The following is a 20,541-nucleotide window of genomic DNA, read 5'->3' on the forward strand; positions in this document are numbered from 1 at the left end:
GTCCAACATTGTGTAATTGAAATCCCAGAAAGAGAAGAGAAAGAGAATGGGACAGAGGAAATATTTGAAGAAATAATGGATGAGAATGTCTCCAAAATAACGAAAGACATGAAACCACAGAAAGAAGTTCAAAGAATCTCAAGCAGAATAAACTAAATAAAGAGACAAAACAAAGAGAGAAAAAAAAAAAAAAACCCATGCATACATCTAGACACATCATAATCAAACTGTTGAAAAGCAAAGATAGGATAAAGAGAGATAGAGGTAAAATTAAGAAAAAAATAACGGTAGATTTAGCATCAAAATTATGTGAGCCAGAAGACAATGGAGTGACATCTTTAAAGTACTGAAAGGAAACAAAACAAAACAAAACCTGTCAAGACAAAATCCTATCCTGAGCAAAAGTATCTTCCAAAAGTGAAAGAGAAACGAATAGTTTTTCAGACAAATAAAAACCAAAAATTCATTACCAGCAGATTTGTGTTACAAAAAGTGTTAAAGGAGGTTCTTCAGGTGGAAAAAATAAGATACCCAAAGAAAACTTGGATTTACACAAAGAAATGAAGATGACTAAAAATGATTAAAATAAAGGTATGTATGAAATGGTGTTCCCCTTATTTTCATTCCCTCTAAAACATAATTGATTGTCTAATATGAATTACTATTGGGCCGAAGGAAGAAATAATACTAATTCTATATAAACTTTTTTAAAAATAGAAGAGAAAGAACTATTTCCCAACTCATTTTATGTGGCCATCACTACTCTGATACCAAATAAATTAAAAGAAAATAACAGTACAAATTAACATACACACAAACATCCTTAAGAAAATATTACCAAATGGAATCTAGTAATATGTAAAAAGGATAATATATCATGACCCAGAGGGCTTATATTGGGAATGCAAGGCTGGTTCAACATTTAAAACTGAGTTAATATAATCATAATATCAGCAGATTAAAGTATAAAAACAGTATGACCATTTCAATATATGCAAAGAACATTTGACAAAATTAAACATCCATTTATGCTGCATACACGCTCTCAGCATCCATACATGCTCTTAGTAAACTAGGAATAGGATGGAACTCCTTAACTCAATAAAATATATTGACAAAAACTTACAGCTAACATCATACTTAATGATAAAAGACTGTCCACTTACCTCTAAGATAGGGAATGAGTCAGGGATATTTGCTGTTGACATTCTTGTTCAATATTGTACTAGAGCTCCTAGCCAGTGAATAAGGCAAGAAAAATAAATAAAAGACAGCTTAACAAAAGACAGAATATGAAACTATTTTCTATTACATTTCTATTACATAGAAAGTCCCAGTGAATCTACAAAAAAGTTGCCAGAATTAATAAGGGAGTTTAACAAGGCTGAAGGTCAAAATACAAAGTTCAACTGTATTTCTATACATGAGCAATGAACAATCGGAATTTAAAAAAAATTAAGTACCCTTTAGACTTGCACAGAAAAACATGAATTATGTCCAGCAAATTATGTTCAAGGTCTATATGCTGAAAACTACAAAACATTGATGACATAAAGTTAAACAGAAAAATGTCCCTTGTGTATAGATTATAAAACTCCACCTTGCTAAAATGTCAATTATCTTAAATTTGATCCATAGATTTAACACAATTACAATTAAAACCCTAGCCACATTATCTTGTAAAAATCAGCAAGCTCATTCCAAAACGTATATGGAAAACAAATGAACTACAGTAGCCAAAAACAACACTGAAAAAGACCAAAGTTGGTGGGTTCACTCTACCTGATCGCAATACTTAGTATAAAGATACAACCAAGACAGTGTGGTATGGCAATATAGATAGATAGATAGGGATAGATAGATAGATAGATAGATAGATAGATAGATAGATAGATAGATAAATAGATGAGAGAGAGAGAGAGAGAGAGAGAGAGAGAGAGAAATAGATTAGTGGTACAGAACAGAGAATTTAGAAAGACCCATGCAAAGAGTCAACTGATTTTTGACAAAGGTACAACAAAACTCAATTTAATAGATAAAGGATATTCTTTTCAACAAATGGTGCTAGAACAATTGGAGTTCAATATGTGGAATAAAAGAAAAACCATAACCCATACCTCACACCATACATAAATGTTAACTCAAAATGGACCACAGACCTAAAAGAAAAATGCAAAACTATAAAACTTGTGGAAGAGAATATAGGATAAAATTGTTGTGTCTTGAGTTAGACAAAGATTTCTTAGATATGACACTAAAAGAACAATCCATTTTAAAAGATTGATAAATTGGATTTCATAAAAATTAAGAACTTTTGCTATTTGAAAAACATTAAGAGAATAAAGAGAAAAGCCAAAGACTAGGAAAAATATTTGCAAGCACATATTTGATAAAGAACTTGTATTCAGAATATATACTCTTAAAACTTAATATGTAAACAAGCAGTCCAATCAAAAAAATGTAGAGAGACAGGGTCTTGCTCTGTCACCTAGGTTGGAGTGCAGTCGTACAATCTTGGCATACGGCAGACTTAGCCTCCTGGGTTCAAGTTATCCTCCCACCTCAGCCTCCTGAGTAACTGGGACTACAGGTGCACACTGCAATGACCAGCTCATTTTTGTATTTTGTTATAGAGATAGGGTCTCATGATGTTCCTCAGGCTGATCTTGAACTCCTGGCCTCAAGTGATCCTCCTGCCTTGGCCTCCGAAAGTGCTGAGATTACAGGCATGAGCCACCATGCCCACCCTACCCAATTTTAAATTTGGGCAAAACATTTGAGCAAATACTTCATCAAAGAAGATAACCAAATGTTGATAACATGCAAAAAGATGCCCAACATCATAACTCATTAGAGAAATACAAATTAAAATCACAATAAGATACTACTACGAATTCATTAGAATGACTAGAAAAACAAAAACCTAACAATACCAAGTGCTAACAAGAATACAAAGTAACCAGAACTCTGAAAAATGTCTAGTGGGAATGCAAAATATTGCAGTCACTTTGGAAAACAGGTTGGCTAAAGTTAAATATATGCTCGTCATATGACCCAATGTCTTCGTCCTATTTACCCAAGAGAAATGAAAAATTATATTCACCAAAAACCTGTCCATGAATGTTTATAGTGGCTTTATATATAATTGCCAAAAACTGGAAACAAATTGGGTATATCTATATAATGGAAAACTAACTCAGCAATAAAAATAAGTACTTGACACACAAAACATTGATGAATCTGAAAACGCATGCTGAGCAAAAGAAACCAGACACAAAGAATCCATCCTGTTTGATTCAAGTTATATGAAACTCTAGAATAGGCAAAACTAAGCTATAGTGACTAAAAGTAGGTCAGTTATTGTCTGGGATCAGGGATGCCAGTAAGGAGCTCAAGAGAATTTTTGAAGTGATGGAAAGGTTCTCTATTTTGACTATGCAGGGAGTTAAACAGGTGTATAGTATACATTTGTCAAAACTCATGGCATTGTGCACTTAAAATGGATGCACTGCATTATATGTAATTTTATACCTCAATGTATCTGATTTAAAAAATGCATTATTGTCTTTGGAAGGTAGGAAGGATTGTGGCCGTGAACCTATTGTATTTAGTGCTTACATGAAACCAGGTTCTCCCAGAGGGATATCACTGCCCCTGCAGCTTCCTGACCACAGGACTCTTTTGGCATGCTCCTAGCTACCTTTCACTCCTTCTATCAAAATCATTGCTTACCCTTTTCTTTTTTTACTAACTCAGTTCATATTTTATTATTTAAAAAATGGAAATACTTTGTAAATGAAAAAGTGATACATATTTTTTCTTTTAAAATCTAGAGAGAGAGAACATACTATTAACAAGCACATGTACCCTGGAACTTAAAGTATAATAAAAAAAAAATAAGAGAAAACCCACATACCACTGCATACAATTGATTCTCTCTTCCCAGACGTTCTTGTATTCCCTTTTTTAGACAGCTAATTTTAAAGTTAATTTTATCTCAACTGAATACACAAATTCACATTTCTTTTGAAAAATTAAAAAGGACAGGAAAAGCCAGAATTCTCTTTGACCACTTACCTCTTCCCCATTTCACCAGTCAAGATGTAATTATTATTACTGGAATGTGGATCCCAGCTCTTTTAAAAATACTTTTGTTTTAAAAATTTTATTTTCATATAGTCACACTTAAAAAATTTTTAAAATTTTATCTTACAGAATTTTCAGTGAAATCTTTAAACATGTATTTTTCGGCATGTCACCTCTTCCTATTCCCCTCTCCCACTTGTCTTATTTCTCAGCCCCACATCCCAGGAGCCCATGTAAACAACCTGGAGTGTACCCTTTTCTTTGTGCCCATGTCATCATACATGTGATGTATATACACATATGTATCTTCACATATATACATATGTAGGAGTTTTAATTTGTGTATGTGTACATTTATACATACACATACATATATATGTATTTTTCAAAGATATTTTACCTTATTCAACTGTGGTTCATAAATTTCTTCAAGCCACTTGTTAGACTCTGGGATTACCTGTTCTAATGGCAGCCTAATTTTCTATGATATGATGTATATTGATACGTTAGTCCATAATTTTCCTAGTGATGGGGAATTCAACCATTATTATAATGCATATACCTCTCTTATAAAGTTTATCCTTAAATATTTTTTTTCCTATTTCCATTACTAAGTGCTTATTACTGGAGAGGAGGAGGCCTAGTGGTTTTTGTATATTTATCTTACATCCAGCCATCCTGCCAAAGTTTTCATGAATTTTAGTAGCAATTTTTCTGTATTCATTTTCTTTTACTGCAGTCTTTTAAAATTTCTAGAAATAAAATCATCTTTGTCTTTTCCTCCCAATGTTTATGTCTTTTGTTACCTTATTTTTTAGAAGGTTTAAGGTAATAATAGTGACAGCAGCACCACTACAACAAGTTCCTTATTTTAACAGAAATAGGTTTTGTGTTTCACAATTTAGAATAATTAATGTTGGTTTGGCAAATATTAATAGTCTTTTGGTAAACAGTGTTTTCTGTTTCAACTTTCCATGGTGTTATTAGAAAAAGCTGCCATATTTTTGAAATACTTTATCAGCATATATTATTATGGTCATATGGTTTTCCTCCTTTAGTTTGCTAGTAAAACAGATGTTGACAGATTTCCTGATGTTGAAGTGTCCTTGAATTCTTGAAAGAAGTCCTGCTTGGCCATATTAAATTACACTCTTGATATACTGTAGAATTCTACTAGCTAAAATCGTATTTCAAAATTTTACATCTGAGCTCCTAAGTCTGTAGATACATTTTTTGTTTTATTACTGTATTGGGTTTTGACATCAAAGCCATGTGTTTTATAAAACAGGAGAGCTTTCTTTCCATACTTCTCTATCATCTGGAATAGTTTAAATGGTACTGGAATTATTAGTTAGATAAAACTCATTTGGATCCAGTCTATTTTTCAGTATATCTTTATTTATCATTTCAGTATCTTTTATGATAATAAGTTTATCCTGGTTTTCCACTTCTTACTAGTTTTTGTAATTTATATTTGCTAGGAAATTTTCTGATTCCCCTGAATTTTTTGGTTTGTTGCCAATATTCATGCTTTTCTCTGTTATCTCCTTTCATATTCTTCATATTGTATACTTTTGCTCATTTCTCCTTTATTCAGAGGAGTTTGTCTATTTTATTACTGTTTATAAACATACAGCTTTTGGACTTATGTTTTCTATTCTATCGCTTTCAACTTCTATTTATCAATTTCTTTTTCTAGTATTTTTTTTTGGTTGCTATTTGCTACCTTATTAAGGAGAATAAGTAATATATTCCTTCACCCAAAAAAAAATTCCATCTGAAGGCATTTCAAGTTTACATTTTTCCTCTGAGTACAGCTTTGGCTATACGCTATCAAGTTTGGGTATAATGTGTGTTTTCTGTTGCTTTTTGGCAGTTTGTAATCTTCTTTAACTTTTCTCTCTGATCCAACAGAATGTTTCTTAATTTTTACACAGTTACAATATTTATAGTCACATGTTAATTATTCGTTTCTAAAATTTTTTTTGGGTGGGGGTGCTGCTGGCCAAAATTTATTTGATTTTTATGTTCCATGAATATTAACCAAAAAAAAATGTGCAACCTCTATTCAAAGAGCCATCAGATCAGGTTATATAGAGCCATCACATCAGGTTTACTAGTTGCATTATTCAATTCTTCTATGTCTTTATTTTTTGTCTATTGATTATATCTAGTTCTAAGAGAGGTATATTAATTTCTCTAATTGTATTTTTACTTTTTATCAAGTTCCCTGCATTTCTAGTGGCTTTTGATTTAAAGTATTCAGTTCCTCTGATAATTGGGACATAGAGTTTACTGCCACTATATCTTCTTAATAGATTGTGTCTTTTGTCATTACATAATATGCTGTGGAGTATTTTTAACCTTAAATTCCACTCTGATACTGACATTTCAATTCTCGCCCTTGTTTTTTGTATTTGCCTATTTTCTCTTTGTCACCCCTTTATTGTTAGCCATTTTCATCACTTTAAGTGTGTTTCTATACCTAGCACATAACTGGGTTTTGTTTTTTCTAAACACATCTATTTTGTAATGATAGAAAATTCAATCCATTCATATTTAGATAATGGTAGATTCAATTGATCTCATTCCTTCTATCCTACTTTGTGTATTATTTATTTTACATTGTTGTTTCTTCTTTTTCCTTCTAGTTTTTGCTGATTTGTTTTCTATTTTTTTTTTTTTTTTTCTCCATGAAACATTAAAACAGGAAAGTTTGTTGTTCTCTAGCTTGGTATTGTCCTGCCTTTTTTTGGTGCATTTTGTTGACTCAGGTAGGCACTTAGGTTAGAAGCCTCACTCCCACCCTCCCAGGCACACTCAACACTGATGCTGATATTTGTCACCAGGCTTGAACCCGGGGCAGCAGGATGTATTGGAGATAGGGTTCCATTCTGCCACTCTGCAGTTGTACAACCATGGGCAAATTATCCACCTTATTTGACCGTTACAATGTAGATAGTCATGTGGCACATGTGGGACTAACCAGGGCACATGTATGATCCACTTGGCATACAGTTGGTGCTCCTGTTCCCTGCTCTGTCTCTCCTTAGGCTCCTGGGCTGGGTTTGGGCCTCCCCCTTCTTTGAGCTGAGCAATCAGGATGAGGAAGATGGCCACAATGGCCAGCCTCATGTGTCTGGCTCACTTCTCTCAGAATTCCTAAAAGGGATTTCTCACGTCAGCTCCCATTGGTCTTTCATTTCTGTGGGGCAGCAGGGATTATACTCTTCTCTCCTGCCCTTAAACAATGTAACGAGACACTGTGGAGGGCTGTCTGTGGACACACAGGAGGTGGGCCTGGAACCCAGTGCTCCTGCCTCCAGCTCCAGATAAAGGAATGCATCTTCTACTGTCTCCTCTAGGACCCCAGTGTAGCGGGAATACCTTAAAATTGTTAGTGCTTCAGCTTTTTTAAAGAATCTTGTCTAGCTGGTTTTCTGGTTTTCACTGGAAAGCCCATTTTACAAAAAAGATAAATTTGTTATATGCAGGAGACAGGAAGTTGGAGGAGGGACCCAAGAAGGCCATGTCCTGGAGACTACAGCTTTCCTGGGGGCCTTGAGGAAGCAGCTAAGGGACACTGGCAGGCATTGTCCTTCATCCACGCTTCATCCCTTGCACACCTCTTGGCCTGGTGTTTCTCTCCAGGGCTTCGAAGCTGAGGAATCCACTGATTCAGAGCATGCTGTAGCTGTCATCATCAGGTCTTGGGACTTGCCCTCAATGTACTGGGTGTCAATTCTTTTGTATCCTCTCATTTGTTTGGTAGAGAGAGGGGTGGAAAGTATTGCAGATGATCTATCTCTACATCTTTAGTTTTGTGATTCTGCTGATTTCCAGTAGGCAAAACTTTAACCTCCTTGAGGGCAGAGGTCTGGTACCTGTTCAGATCCCTACTCAAGGGTTGTGGAATGTGGTTTGGCGCCTTCTCCCACGTGCTGTTGATAACTGAGGACAGCACCCAGGAAAGCCCCTTAGCTCCTTCCACCATCTGGGTCCTCTGATCTGCAGGACCTTTGGGGTTTATTCCCTGTCCACCCATGGGTTCTGTGTGCCTTCTGCTGTTAATCTACGCCACTCTCCCATCTGCCCTTCCATCTTAGTGCTCTCTTGCCACTTCATAAAAATGGTGCCACAAGCTCCCTGGGGACAAGGCAGGGGCTTCTTCCCTGCTGGAGGCCCGTGGCCAACATTCACGCTGAGGGGTGAGGGTGGCAGGTGCTATTTGATGAGATCCTCTCCCGCTCAAGCAAAACAACAGGTCTCCCGGAGCCCAGCCCTCCTCTGCAAGCAAAAGAATACCAAACAACTCTGTTCAAAACAGTTTATTTTATTTTATTTTTTTTTTGTCAGACAAACACATTGATTTCTGGACCACAGTAGAGGATGGAAACCTTTCACAAACTTATTTATTTGAAAATACAAATATAAAATTATACTTTCCACATCTGTGATGTGAGAGACTGCCATCCACATAGTAATTTTTTACAACAGGGCTTTAAGAAAGCCACACACAAAGACCTGAAAGATGCTTGAGATATATATATAGATAGATACATATATATGTATATATATAAAAAAAATACTCACTACCAAAGTTCTCATCAGTTTCATACTAAAGTATAAAAGTAAGGGTGAGGTCAGCCACAGTGCTAGGGAAAGTTTTATTTAGATACATTTATGTCCACATGAAACGCTTAGACTTGCATCCTATTACATATGGAATTCGGAGTTTACAATACACCATGAACGGCAGATTGGCTAGCCCACGCTACTTAAGAGGACACTCACAGATTCCACACGCGATGGTACATTATGTACAGAATACAGTAGTAGAGAACCTTCGAGGGAGGCTCTGGAACTTTTGTCTCTCAGCCTCCAGCCCCCTCCCCCATCATGCCCCTGCCTCCCGGAACTGAAATCCTGTCGGAGACAATACATTCTGATTATTTGATAGCCAGGTGTTTGGATTAAGGTTGCCCCCCCAGCCCCCGACAAGAGGGGTGGATTTTATTTATATGTTTTTGTGTTTTAGTTTACTTACATTTTTTTGGTGGAAAAAAAAAAAAGAAAAAGAAAACAAACATATTACAGTATTAAAGTATTGCTTAACTTCCAGCGTCTCCTTGTGTAGTGTCTGTGCCCAGGACAGGGCTAAGCTGATGTCTGCTAGTTGTCTGCTTTGGGGTGAGGGTGGGGAAACCCGCCAGTGTCTTTCTTCAATGTGCTTGCCTGCAGTCAGTCCCTCTGCTCTACCCACTGTCTGCCTCCCTTGGAAGATAGCCTGGCTTGTGAAGCACATTCAAGAAAAAAAAAAAAAATCTCCCTTCCCCCACCAGCCCCCCACTCTCCCTCTGTCCCTGCGTGCCACTTGCAACCAATAAAAAGAAGTATGAGTTAGTGTTTCTTTTGTAAACAATTTCATATGCAATATAATACAGAAAGCATGGCTGACCTTCAATAAAAAATGTAGTAAACGATATTGCTTTATTCTTGAATATGCTGCAGTGAGTGAATGGCAGAATGAAGCAGTGTGGAGGTGGTGGAGGAGGCTAAGTCCCTAGCCCTCGTTTGCACTAAAGATCAAAATAGGTTTTGTTTTTCTATTTGGAACCAAAAATAAAATTTTTTCCCCCAAAATCCCCAAATGAAAAAGAACAACAAGCAAAACCCACCCCCAAGAAATCAAAAACAAAACAAAACCAAGAACAAAAACTGAACACCTTTCAGGTCATTAGAACCAACAATTACCCAATGATTTTTATACTAGTCTAGCAAGATGTGTGTAACATTCACTGGCTGTGATTGCTGTGCAGTGAAACAGTAAATTGACAGCAATAGAGCCATGCTACCTTAAAGTCCAAGCTACAAGTTCAAATTAAGATGAAGGTTATGAAGGATAAAAACGCAAAGGCCTGTTGGGGCTTCGTTTGAATCAAGCTAATGGGCGACTGGGATAGAGCGCGAGGCTGTTTGGTTTTCCCAATGGATATGAGGAAGGCCACGAGCCAAGTCTGTGGAAGCTGCTAGAGAGCAGACCAAGGCTTGGTCATATCCGTCAGCCCCATGCCCAGCTAGAACCGGGAATGGGTCCGGGAGCTAATGCCACTCACTCGCCTCTGCTTGGGAGGAGAGGAGTTCGGGGGTCTCAGGCAGATGGATCTGGAAGCCAGAAAGTCACCCGGTGGCTGTTTGATAATTCCGGGGAAAAGCCATCAGCCAAGAGGGTTTCTCCCCCAGGGAAGGCGAAAGGTGGTTCCCATGTTCGCCATTGAGCTTAACTGAAACAAAGACAAGGCTGAACATCAGTGCTAAAAGAATTTACAAAAATCTTTCAAAATGGACTTCTAGATGGATGGGGGGACTAACGTGAACCTTAAACCTAGGTAGCCACATTAAAACATATCGGATTTCCACAAGATTTGTGCTATGGGCTACTGGGTCTCTTCAAAAGGTATATAAACATCTAAAACATATTCACACAGATTATCAATTTCTTCTGAGCATTCTTAAAAAAATATTTTTCTCTTAGTAAAATCATTTTAATATACCATGCCTCCCTCTTTTAAAAAATAAATTAAAAAAATCCAGTTTTGCATATCTAGCATTAGCATTTAAGGTAGTATGGCACCCCTTCACAGTGGGGGGGGGGGGGAATCTACAAAACGCCGTAGAGTCCGCCGGCATTTTAACATGGTGAGACCTTGGGTTAGTTGAAACCACATCAGATCAGCTAAAATAAAATTAAACTTGAAATTGAAAAAAATAATTAAAGGAAAAAACTGCCCCAAAATTATTAGCTTTTTTTTTTTTCATAAATAAGAGAAAGTTCTATCCTTACTGGTCCTAAATCTGAATAACTATGTCTAATTTTTTTAAACCTTAATTATGTTATACCTATCAATATGTACTAGAAGAAAGAGGAGAAAAAAAGTCGCTACACTAGTACCAGGACAGCACGCTTACAAGATAGCCATTTTATACATTATTAACATACAATGATCAACAAAGAGTCTTCTATGAGGTGATGGGGGATGCAGAGAAAAGGAAGGGAAGTACAGTACATCACCAACATGGACAAAATAGGAATTAAATTCCCTCGTCTAAACACTGAATTTCTGGGAATTTACTATTTTTTCTTTCTTTCTTTTTTTTTTTTAAATAAAACTTCTGTTTTGTTGTTTTATGACTTGAACAAGTTTTGATATTTTAAAAGCGCTCAGCATTTAATCTGGTTGTTTGGGGGAAAAGAAAAGAAACAAAGAAAGGAAAAAAGCAATAAAAAAACCTCACCAAACAACCTAACATTTTATTAGAAAAACAAAGAACATGATTTTTTTTTTAATTAAAAAAAAATGTTGTTGCTGTTTCATTAGAATTGAAAAAGGCTTTTTTCTTTCTTTCTGAGTTAGCATTTTGGAGTCTTTAGTTTGAAGATGCTTTTGCCCTACCATGTCTGTGAATGTCTACATTAGTCTACTTTGTTAGTAAAATTTATAAAAATAGGAGTGCAGCAGCTCTTTATAATAAATGTCGCATTCAGTGTCTCATACTGGCTGTGCCTTAAGTACCAAATTTATAAACGTAACAATTTAAAAAATATTAATAAAACGTCAATATCACATTTTAAAAAAGAAAAAATATATATCCACACTACAATATGTTTTAATGCCATCTATTGAGTTGTACTTCTATAGTTGCTGTTGCCGACCTATTACCAATATTTAAAAAAAAGTTAAATTAAAAAATATCCTTCATCATAAGTATCTTTCCCCAACCGAGGACCATATATTATAACAGCCAAATGTTAAACATGTGCAAAGAGGAAACTGTCAGTTTTTCCCACCAGTCACAGTGCAGTGATGTTTATACTTTTTATTTTTAAAATTCTGTTTACATCTATAATAAATTAAAAAAAAAATTCTTCCATAGCCTCTCTGGTGATACTTGCAGCACTGAGGTATTAAAAAAAATATATAAACCAAAAGGTTGCTTTCCTAATTTGTAAATAGAAAGTGAATGGAGAAAGGTTGTATTAATGCAGGCTTATCCACTCCTGGCCCATGGGCCCCCAGATCTGGGAGCGGGGTGGGGAGCAGGGGGAGAAGAGAGGCAAAGTGTCCTAGGAACCTTTGGAGGTGCTGAAATGATTGGACAATAGAAAATGATCAAATATTTAAAAATTAAGACTGAAAAAGAATATCCCCCCCACCCCACCCCCACCCAAGCCAAACAGGTGTGCTTTGAAACTTTAAATATGTTAAATATTAAAATTGTAGCTTTGTTTTTAAAAAACGTCTTGGGAAAAGCAGTTTTTCATATTTTAAATAAAAATCTAACTAGACGGTAACATTTGAAGCTGTGCACAGACAAGAGGTTAATAGGCTGGTACAACACTAATACAGTTCTTAGGTCTATCACACAGACAAAGGAGCTAAACAGTGCTCTAACTTGTCCTGGGGTGGTCCTGGCAGCTGGGCGATCTTCATCTCAGTAACTGACTTGGCCAACGTTCCTTTCCCGCCTCCTTCCACAGAGCATCAAACTGCCTGGGACCGACTCCCTCACAAAAATATTTTTGATTCTCTCTTTCTTAATAGTTTCTATGTAGTTAATGGAATTGTATTTACAACATTTCTTTTTTAGAATTCACAATTTCAAAAAACCTTATAATATCACCTCTTTCAACAGAAAAAAAGCACTTATAGAAAAGGAGGACACCCAAAACACTGTCGTCCTTACCTTATTGCCGAAAATAGATAGACTCAGATTAACATAGAGACATCACAAAAAGAACTGCTAGAGAGTCTGTGAATTAGCTTACCACATCTCACTTCTTCTACAACGCAAAATAGAAAGCTCATGCCCACCTCCCGCCCCGCACTTCACAACTTTGCTTCAGTGTGTGCTCAAGTTCCACCTGAAAATTCATACAGTCTCAGAATTGGTACCAAAATAGGGAGAGTAATATTACCATCTCAGCATCCTTTAAAAGTGAGAACAGAACCAAAACAAGCAAAAAAAAATTTTTTAAGAAAAAATAACTCCTTAATATAACAATTATACTATGGTTAGCTTTGAACTAGATATTAAAGCTACGTGACTACTGGACTAAGTCAAAATCACTACCAAATGTGATTCAAGGAGATTTAAAAGGAGAATGGGAAGAGAGGAAGGGAGAGGGAAACCATCAAGAAAAACAAAACAAAACAAACTGAAATCATGGGTTATATACACATTTAAAAGCTGTTGTCTTATATTACAGCAGATTCGTGAGATGATGAGATGTAGTCAACCCTCGATCCGAAGTGAGCCATCTCTGGTTGGGATGGGGAGTGAGGCTGGTGGGGGTCCAGGTCTGAGGACATCACCTAAACAAAGGGCCACTCAGAAACTTCGCCCAGTCTTGCCTGGACATCCAGGTATGCTCTGCAGGGTGGGGAAGGCCAGGATGTCCAGAAGAAAACATAAAATGGAGGGGAGAGGGGAGGAGAAAGAAGTGTCAGACAAGTATGAGATTTCCTCCACTGTTTTAACTAGAGTTTCAAAGATGGACTTCATTGCACTACTGAATATGTATGAAAATCACCTGGCTAGAAGCCTACTGAGATCACAGCTTTGGAAATCTGACACCTAAACCATGCCTGATACTGGGGAGAGGACAAGGTTACAACTCTTCTTGCTGATTTGATACAGTACCATAGGGTTCTTGAGGTAATGGTGGGAAATGTGGTCACAGGGGTTGCAGCCAGATGGGCCAACTGCCCATTGACCAGAGATACCTTTTTTCTGTTTAAACTTCTGTTTCCAAAGCTAAATGTTAAAAACAAACAAACAAACAAAAAAAACCCCGCAAACTTTTGCCTTTATTAGATACCCATCAATAACTTTTAAATGCAAACTTATGCTAAAAGATCATACCACATACCAAAAACTAAAGGTCATGACACTAAAAATATACAACAAATAACCAGCTTTGGTTACAGGAAACAAAAACAGGCCCAGGATTCACAGATGTGTTAATTGAGTCTCCCTGAATTGACTGCGGGTGGGGGGTGGGGGGCGGGGGGCGGGGAGCGGGGCCTGGGCTCCTCTTTTGTGGATGGCGCTAAATGTCAGAGGGTCACCTCTGTTGGGGACAATGTGTGTGTCTGACCAGTCCTTCCTAACTGCTGTGGTGCAGCCACGTGGCTCTATGAGTTCACCTAATCCATTTTGGAAGGGGGTGAGTTGCTATCACACTCTTGGCTACTTCGTCCTTCTCTGGAAATTGAGTCCTAGACTTAGATGAGGGAGGATGGGCTGGTAGCAGCCTCCCCCATCCCATTCTATCCCGCCCCACCCCTATGGAAAGGCTTTAGTGGCCTTGGGGGTACATGGAGCTGTGGGCAGGAAGCCCTACACCACTCCTTCTCTTCCAAGGGAGGTAAGGAGGGAGCACAGGCAGCCCCAGTGCCTGGCCTTTCAAGGGTCTGCTGTGCCTCGTAGTTGTTTAACCCCCTCTTCATGTGACTTCACAAAGGGCTGGAGCCATCTTCAGTCTCCGGAGTTCTTGGTGATATCAGTTGTCCCTGCTCCCAGAGAAACCTTACTTCCTCTGGGCCCCCAAACCCAGCTTAATTAGTAGCGAGTAGCTTTCCTTCAAACTGTTAGTGGCCTCTGGCTCTGGCCAGCAATGGCTGGGTCAGTGGTCAAGGGGAAGTGGAGGCGAGGGGTGGGGGAATTCACACACATGGTTTATTTGGTTAACAGAGGCAGTTGCGTTAGTTGAGGTGATCCCTTAGCAGCAACATTAGAGAAATCCAAGAGATTTATGGAGCTCAACTCAACCCAGTTCTCCACCTGGTCCGACTCAGGAGCCAGGAGCAATCCCTCACTAGGAGAGAGGCATCCAACGAAGTGCAAGCCCGAAGTGGCCAGTTCATCTGCAGCCTTGTTTCTCCTACCTCCCAACTCCAAGAGTGAAAGGCTCTGGTGCCCCTGTGGGATTTTCCTAGTGGAATACATTGCCTGGCCTCAGCTGTCACCCTCTCTTTTCCAGAGACAGATCCATGTTGCAACCTCACACACTTAATGTGCTAACACAGTACACATCTAGTGCTTTCACAAGGACAACCCCCTCCCTTGCTGGTGTTCTTCCCAAGAAGGACAGATACTCACTTCCACAGGAGTGTGTGGCAAGGGGCTCCCTCACTGCCCCAACCTCCCTCTCCTCTCTTCCATCCCCTCCACATCCCCATCAAAGTGATTGAAAAAATGTTTAATTAACTTGAGCTCAGTTTAAAAGGTTAGGAAACTGGCAGGGATCCAAATCCACGTTACACAGGTGATGTCGTTAATTTAATTTGCTTTTCGTGCAGTAATCTGGATAATTACTCAGTAGTTACTGGCAAAAATGTTTTCTTTTCACTAAAAGATGGAGTCTGACTGTTTGACTGCATGAACCCCATTGGCTGAGCCCCAGCAAGGCCTGGGGAGCTGAAGGGGTCTAGCAACTCACAGGGCCAGCTCAAAGGACCTCCAGGAGTGGTGGCCCTGGCCCCCATCCCTGCTTCCAGGCCTAGCAGAAGCCCAATGCTTCCCTGCCTCTATCCCCCTGGGACGGGCGCAGCACGAGATCTCCTTCCAGTTTCCCACACTCTTGATTGTATTTCAAGACAGAGAAAGATGAAGGGTGGAGAAGATACAGAAAAAGAATCCAAAGAACCAAATTAAGAAAAAAGAGAGAGTCAAAAAGGTGGGGGTCATGATTAAAAGCTGGAGGAAGGGATGACAGATTAAAAGACTGGATTTGTTTTTGCCCCCACCCTCCTGAAAAGGGGTCCAGAAAGAGGAGAGAGAGATGTGGATGTGATGAGACAGGGGCACGCACGTACATGTATGACCCGTGGACATACATGTACGGACACACCAGCAGGGCGGAGACACATGGCAGAGACGGTAATACCTCAGAGTGAGATGGCAACGAAAGCACCTGCTCAATGGTATCCATTTGTAAAGGCCGTTGCAATCAAAGGTCCCTAAAATTGCACAATTGTTAAGGTCATCAGTGTGCTATACATGGGAACAGATTGTCACATTCTGGGAAAGGAAATTATCTCTAGGACTAGTTCTGTGGTTGCCAGCATGAATATGTAATTCTGAGACACCGTGCCATGAGGGGCCAGGATGACATCCTCCTTAGCTCCAGACCCCTAGTCCCCACTCCCTCCGCCCCTACCAAGCCTATCTGCTTACCCAGGGAAAAACCAAAAGCCAGATTCAGAGGCGTGGGTGGGTGGTGGGAAACGGGGGTTTGTGCCCCCAGTGATGGGCACGGCTGCCCTGAACCCCAGAGTGCAAAGATAAGTCTCTGTCCACAGTCCCAGCGGCTCTAGCTGGGGAGAAGAAATCCCGGTGCAGACAGACTGGGATGCTTTCTGGTTATTTCAGAAAAACATCACAGCCCACAGGTCAAAAGACCCCGGTTTTCAAGAACAAATTGGGCCTGTGTTTCTGGATGCTGAATATGGAAATGAGTTGTGTTCTAAGTAGTGATAGATGGTCCCCTAAATTGAGCAGCTCTCAGGTGAATAATAATATTCTGGATTTGGTACCACAGTTGATCCGAGGGGATTAGATTCATTAAACTACTGACTTAAGTGATACTGGCTTGGGAGCAGAACTGAACAAGGACCCACCCTGCACAAATAGGGCTGGCAGGTGTGTGTGCATGTGTGCGTGTGCGTGTGTGTGTCCGTGTGTGCGTGCATGCATGTGTGTGTGTGCATGGATGTGTGCGCATGCGTGTGTGCATGTGCGTGCGTGTGCGCGTGTGTGTATGAGGGAGGAGCTCCCAATGCCAGGGGGCATGAATGAGGCCACCTTGGTGCCCTAGACTGTCTGCACGTGTTTTGTTCTCCGCAGCGTGGCCCCCAAGGCAGGGCTTGCCAGCTGTTGCTCAGAAGCAGAGTCTGACAGGAACATGGCCTGGGACTGCAGACGCACCCATCTTAGCTCAAAACCAAGCTGCCTCCAAAATAGTGAGGCTGGCTAGGGCAAAGGTTGGCCAATTTTCTGTTTCCAAAATGGAAGGGACAGCGAGCAAGTGGGCTCAGGCACATTCATGCTCACACACACCGGGAGGGAGAAGAACAATACAATCTGAAAACAGCATGCAAATCTGTTAAGCAAATCTCCATTGCCTGGATTAGTCAGATTATAGAACCACAGAGCATTACAAATATCAAATGCATCTGGCCTTCAAGGGGTGGGGGCTGCAGCTAAAGAACGCAAATGGGAACTTACTTGGAACCTGGAAACTGTAAGAAACATTAGCAAAGGAAACTGCCTGGGAGAGGGCTTGGACCCCCACACCACCTCCCAGGCTCCAGCACTGCCACTGGATCTTAGATCAGGGGCTCTGGTGACTAAGGCTCCTACTCTGGTGGGGAGCTGGGACATTTCCCGGCTTTCAGGTCCCAGCCCACATGACAGTGTCCAGAAAGCGGGGATCAAGGAAGGTGGCCACTACTGAGTCCCTATTACGTGCCAGTGCGTGACATTATTTCGAATAATCCTCCCACACTCTTTGAGGAAAGTACAGAGATGCTGGTTTTGCAGTCGGGGAAATGAGGTTCAGGCGGGTCATCAAAGTGGCTCAAGGATGCACTGTGTGAAGGTGATGGAGTGGTGAGATCTGAACCGGACCTGCCCACGCTCCTTCCGCTCCATCACACAGCCACACGAGAGGCACTCAGGACATGTCTAAGGCGATGGAGGCTTCAGCCCTCAGGAGCTGGTGTGATGTTGATGGGGACCCTCTGTCCTCTCCTCTGCCCCCGATTTTGGGCTTTCCTGGCACACCCACAGGCCACAAGGAGCTGGTCAGGAAGGAGGAGGCAGGAGGGCAAGGGAAGGCAGGTACTTACAGCTATGCCGTGGCCGAAGCCCGAGCCCGGCTGTGGGCTGGCTGCACTTATGTAATTCCCCACTCCGGAGTCCTGGCTGGCAGGGCCGTAGAGATCGGCGACAGGTCCTGGGCTGTTGGCCCCCGGGAAGCCTCCGGGCCGCGCCGGGTTGGAGCCTGCCGGGGAAGCGGGCGCGCCAAAATTCGGTTGAGCACTGTAGCTATTCAGGACTGGTGTGCAGAGAATAGAGCTGGGTATGAGGCCAGAAGCCAGGCATGCACCGGTCATTACAAGCCAAACACTTGAGAAAAACAGCTGAGGCCCAACTTCTAACACTCAACCAAGGCCATGCGAAAACATCAGCAGGGACTCAAGAATACTCAGCCCAGGCTACTACTAAGAAGCTTGGAGCTCCAAAAATATAGAGAATAAAAAAACAATCATTCAACACACTACGGCAACCAACCGGAGGTGCTTCACTGCCCACCAAATTATCACAATAGAAATAGAGATATATATGGAAGAAAGAGAGAGAGAGAGAAAGAGTTTTTTTTTTTTTTTCACATCTGAATTGATGCTCATGCAGTCTTCTAGATCTGGGCACGTTGAGACAGCATTCACATCCCATGCAAACTACAAAGGAACTAGTTTTAGACTACACATTGTGTTAATATTGATATTAAAACATGACAGGAAACAAAGCAATTTGTGTCCAGGAAAAAAAAAAATCTTTGCGGAGGGGATTTTTGATCTTTTCTTGTATGTGTGTTTCACTTTTTCTTTTTGGATCCATTAAATGACAAATTGGTTTTGTTTTGTTTTTTTAAAAAAAGACAAAAAAGATTCCCATTCTCCATCCCACCCTCACCACTCCCCCCTCCCCACTGGCTACTCCCTCCCTTCCCACCCTTCCCACTCATAACCCTGAATGAAAGTCATCAATACTGAACGTGGTCGGAGGATGGGATATGTCATGGAGAGTTTGGGCATCTTGACATAACAGTAATGATGGCGGCAGAGAGTTTCCTTTTGGGGTGGAGAGAAGGGGATGGAGGGAGGGATGGGGGGGAATGGTAAACCTGGAGGCTGGGGCCAGAGCTGGGGTGGAAGCCAATGGTTCTACAGGACACCCACACACTCACCTCCTGCAGGAGAAGGAAAGGGGGGATTTAAACTTTTTTTTCCTTTTGTTTAAAAAAAAAAGACAAAGAAGTATGAATGCAGAACATACCGACTGAACCAATTCATAGCTAAACCATAGCTGATCAAAATGCCTGCTTTCTCTTGGTTATCCTGCAATGTCAACTCCAGACTGAGAACAGCAAGCTCAGGATGTATACAGAGAGGGGACTTGACACGCACAAATCCAGAGAGTGGTGGGGTTGCAGATCGGGGGGCAGCGGAAGGTGACACTGCCTCGGCCCCCCACCAACCTCATCATTCTGACCCTAATGAGGGTCGCAGCCTGTCAACCAGTTAACTAGGTTAATTTTGTTCACCTTTATTTCCCCTTAGTAGTTTAAACTTTATTTTCTTTTCCAAAATGGAAAACAATATTTTTTTTAATTGTAAAAGGAAGTTCTTATTGATTTTTAAGCCTCAAGGTGAGTCTGGGCTGGCCAACTTTGGTCTACGGCTAACCTGTATTAAAGAACCAGACATTCTGAGAGTCACACTTTCAGATCTTCGGCTCCAAAGGGCTGCTCCTGGCAACAATCACTTCTCCCTTCTGCCTCCCTTGGCCTCTCCCCCTCTTCCCTGTGACCAGTTGCCTTCAATGGCAGAGGCAAAGAACATCCATGCAGGTGGGGTCACTCCTGGCTTTGGCCCCTCCCTTGCCCAGGGACCTGTGGTTTGAGGCCCTCAGTTCTGGTGGGCCTGGAAGAGCCAGAAGTGGATTGATTTTCACCCACTTGTCACAGGGATGGGAAGAGATTGATGAGGCACCCAAGGCACACTGGCAGGAGACTGAGACAGAGACACAAAGATACACGAGAGACCAAATCAAGCTGGGCCTGGCTCCTGACTCAGCAGAGAAAACAGAACTGTAGCGTCCGGATGCCCTTGGGGTGGGAAGCCCGAAGGTGAGCCGCTTTGAAGCTGTAGCTGAGAAATGAATAAACTGGCCAATGGAAAGAGCAGGTTAAAGAGAAAAAGAAAAAAAATAAATTACAGAGGCTGAGAGCAAGTGAACGGCTGATCTGGGAATGCGCTGGCAGACAAAAGGATCAGAGATTTTTGAATACAGAAGATTCAACTTGCAGATAACACTTGGCCCTCTCACTCATGGAGGCAAATATCAAGCCGAGATATTCAAAAGGCGGTATTATCTTAGTCTAACACATTTTTTTCTTCTGAGCTCAGGAAAACAGAAGAAGCTTGGACAGTGGACTCCTGGTTTTGTCCAGGCAGCTGAAATCCCTCCCTATACAAATGAATTAATTAGCCTGTTCCATTTTAGGCTAATAGGATGGGGTGGGCATGAGGAGGCGCAGTGGTTGATGGAAAGAAAGTTTTTTTGGCTTCTTTCTTGTCTGGCCGGATGTGAACCCAGGAAGGTGTT

General features: G+C 40.7%; 1 protein-coding gene and 1 non-coding gene across 40 annotated transcripts in view; one reads left to right on the plus strand and one right to left on the minus strand.

The window, feature by feature from the left end:
- The first annotated feature begins 7,484 nt into the window (after nucleotides 1-7,484).
- Nucleotides 7,485-7,549, plus strand: LOC123569598 (U7 small nuclear RNA). Its single transcript, XR_006693415.2, has one exon. It is a non-coding gene; the product is annotated as a U7 small nuclear RNA (small nuclear RNA).
- Nucleotides 7,550-8,399: 850 nt separating this feature from the next.
- The window catches only part of MSI2 (musashi RNA binding protein 2), a 432,504-nt gene continuing 420,362 nt past the window's right edge, over nucleotides 8,400-20,541 (minus strand). For 15 of the 39 annotated variants that reach the window (XM_074019228.1, XM_074019221.1, XM_045376051.3 and 12 more), the window contains 3 exons: nucleotides 18,000-18,208; nucleotides 16,037-16,109; nucleotides 11,950-13,518 (listed from right to left, as the gene is read on the minus strand). In XM_074019228.1, coding sequence (XP_073875329.1) covers nucleotides 16,068-16,109; nucleotides 18,000-18,208 — 251 coding nt within the window. In that variant the 3' untranslated portion in view covers nucleotides 11,950-13,518; nucleotides 16,037-16,067. Of the gene's footprint in view, nucleotides 13,519-16,036; nucleotides 16,110-17,999; nucleotides 18,209-20,541 lie in introns of all 39 variants that reach the window. The other 24 variants (XR_010582134.2, XR_010582133.2, XM_074019236.1 and 21 more) reach the window with 6 other exon arrangements.

Source organism: Macaca fascicularis, chromosome 16 (assembly GCF_037993035.2).
Source record: "Macaca fascicularis isolate 582-1 chromosome 16, T2T-MFA8v1.1".
Taxonomy (NCBI): domain Eukaryota; kingdom Metazoa; phylum Chordata; class Mammalia; order Primates; family Cercopithecidae; genus Macaca; species Macaca fascicularis.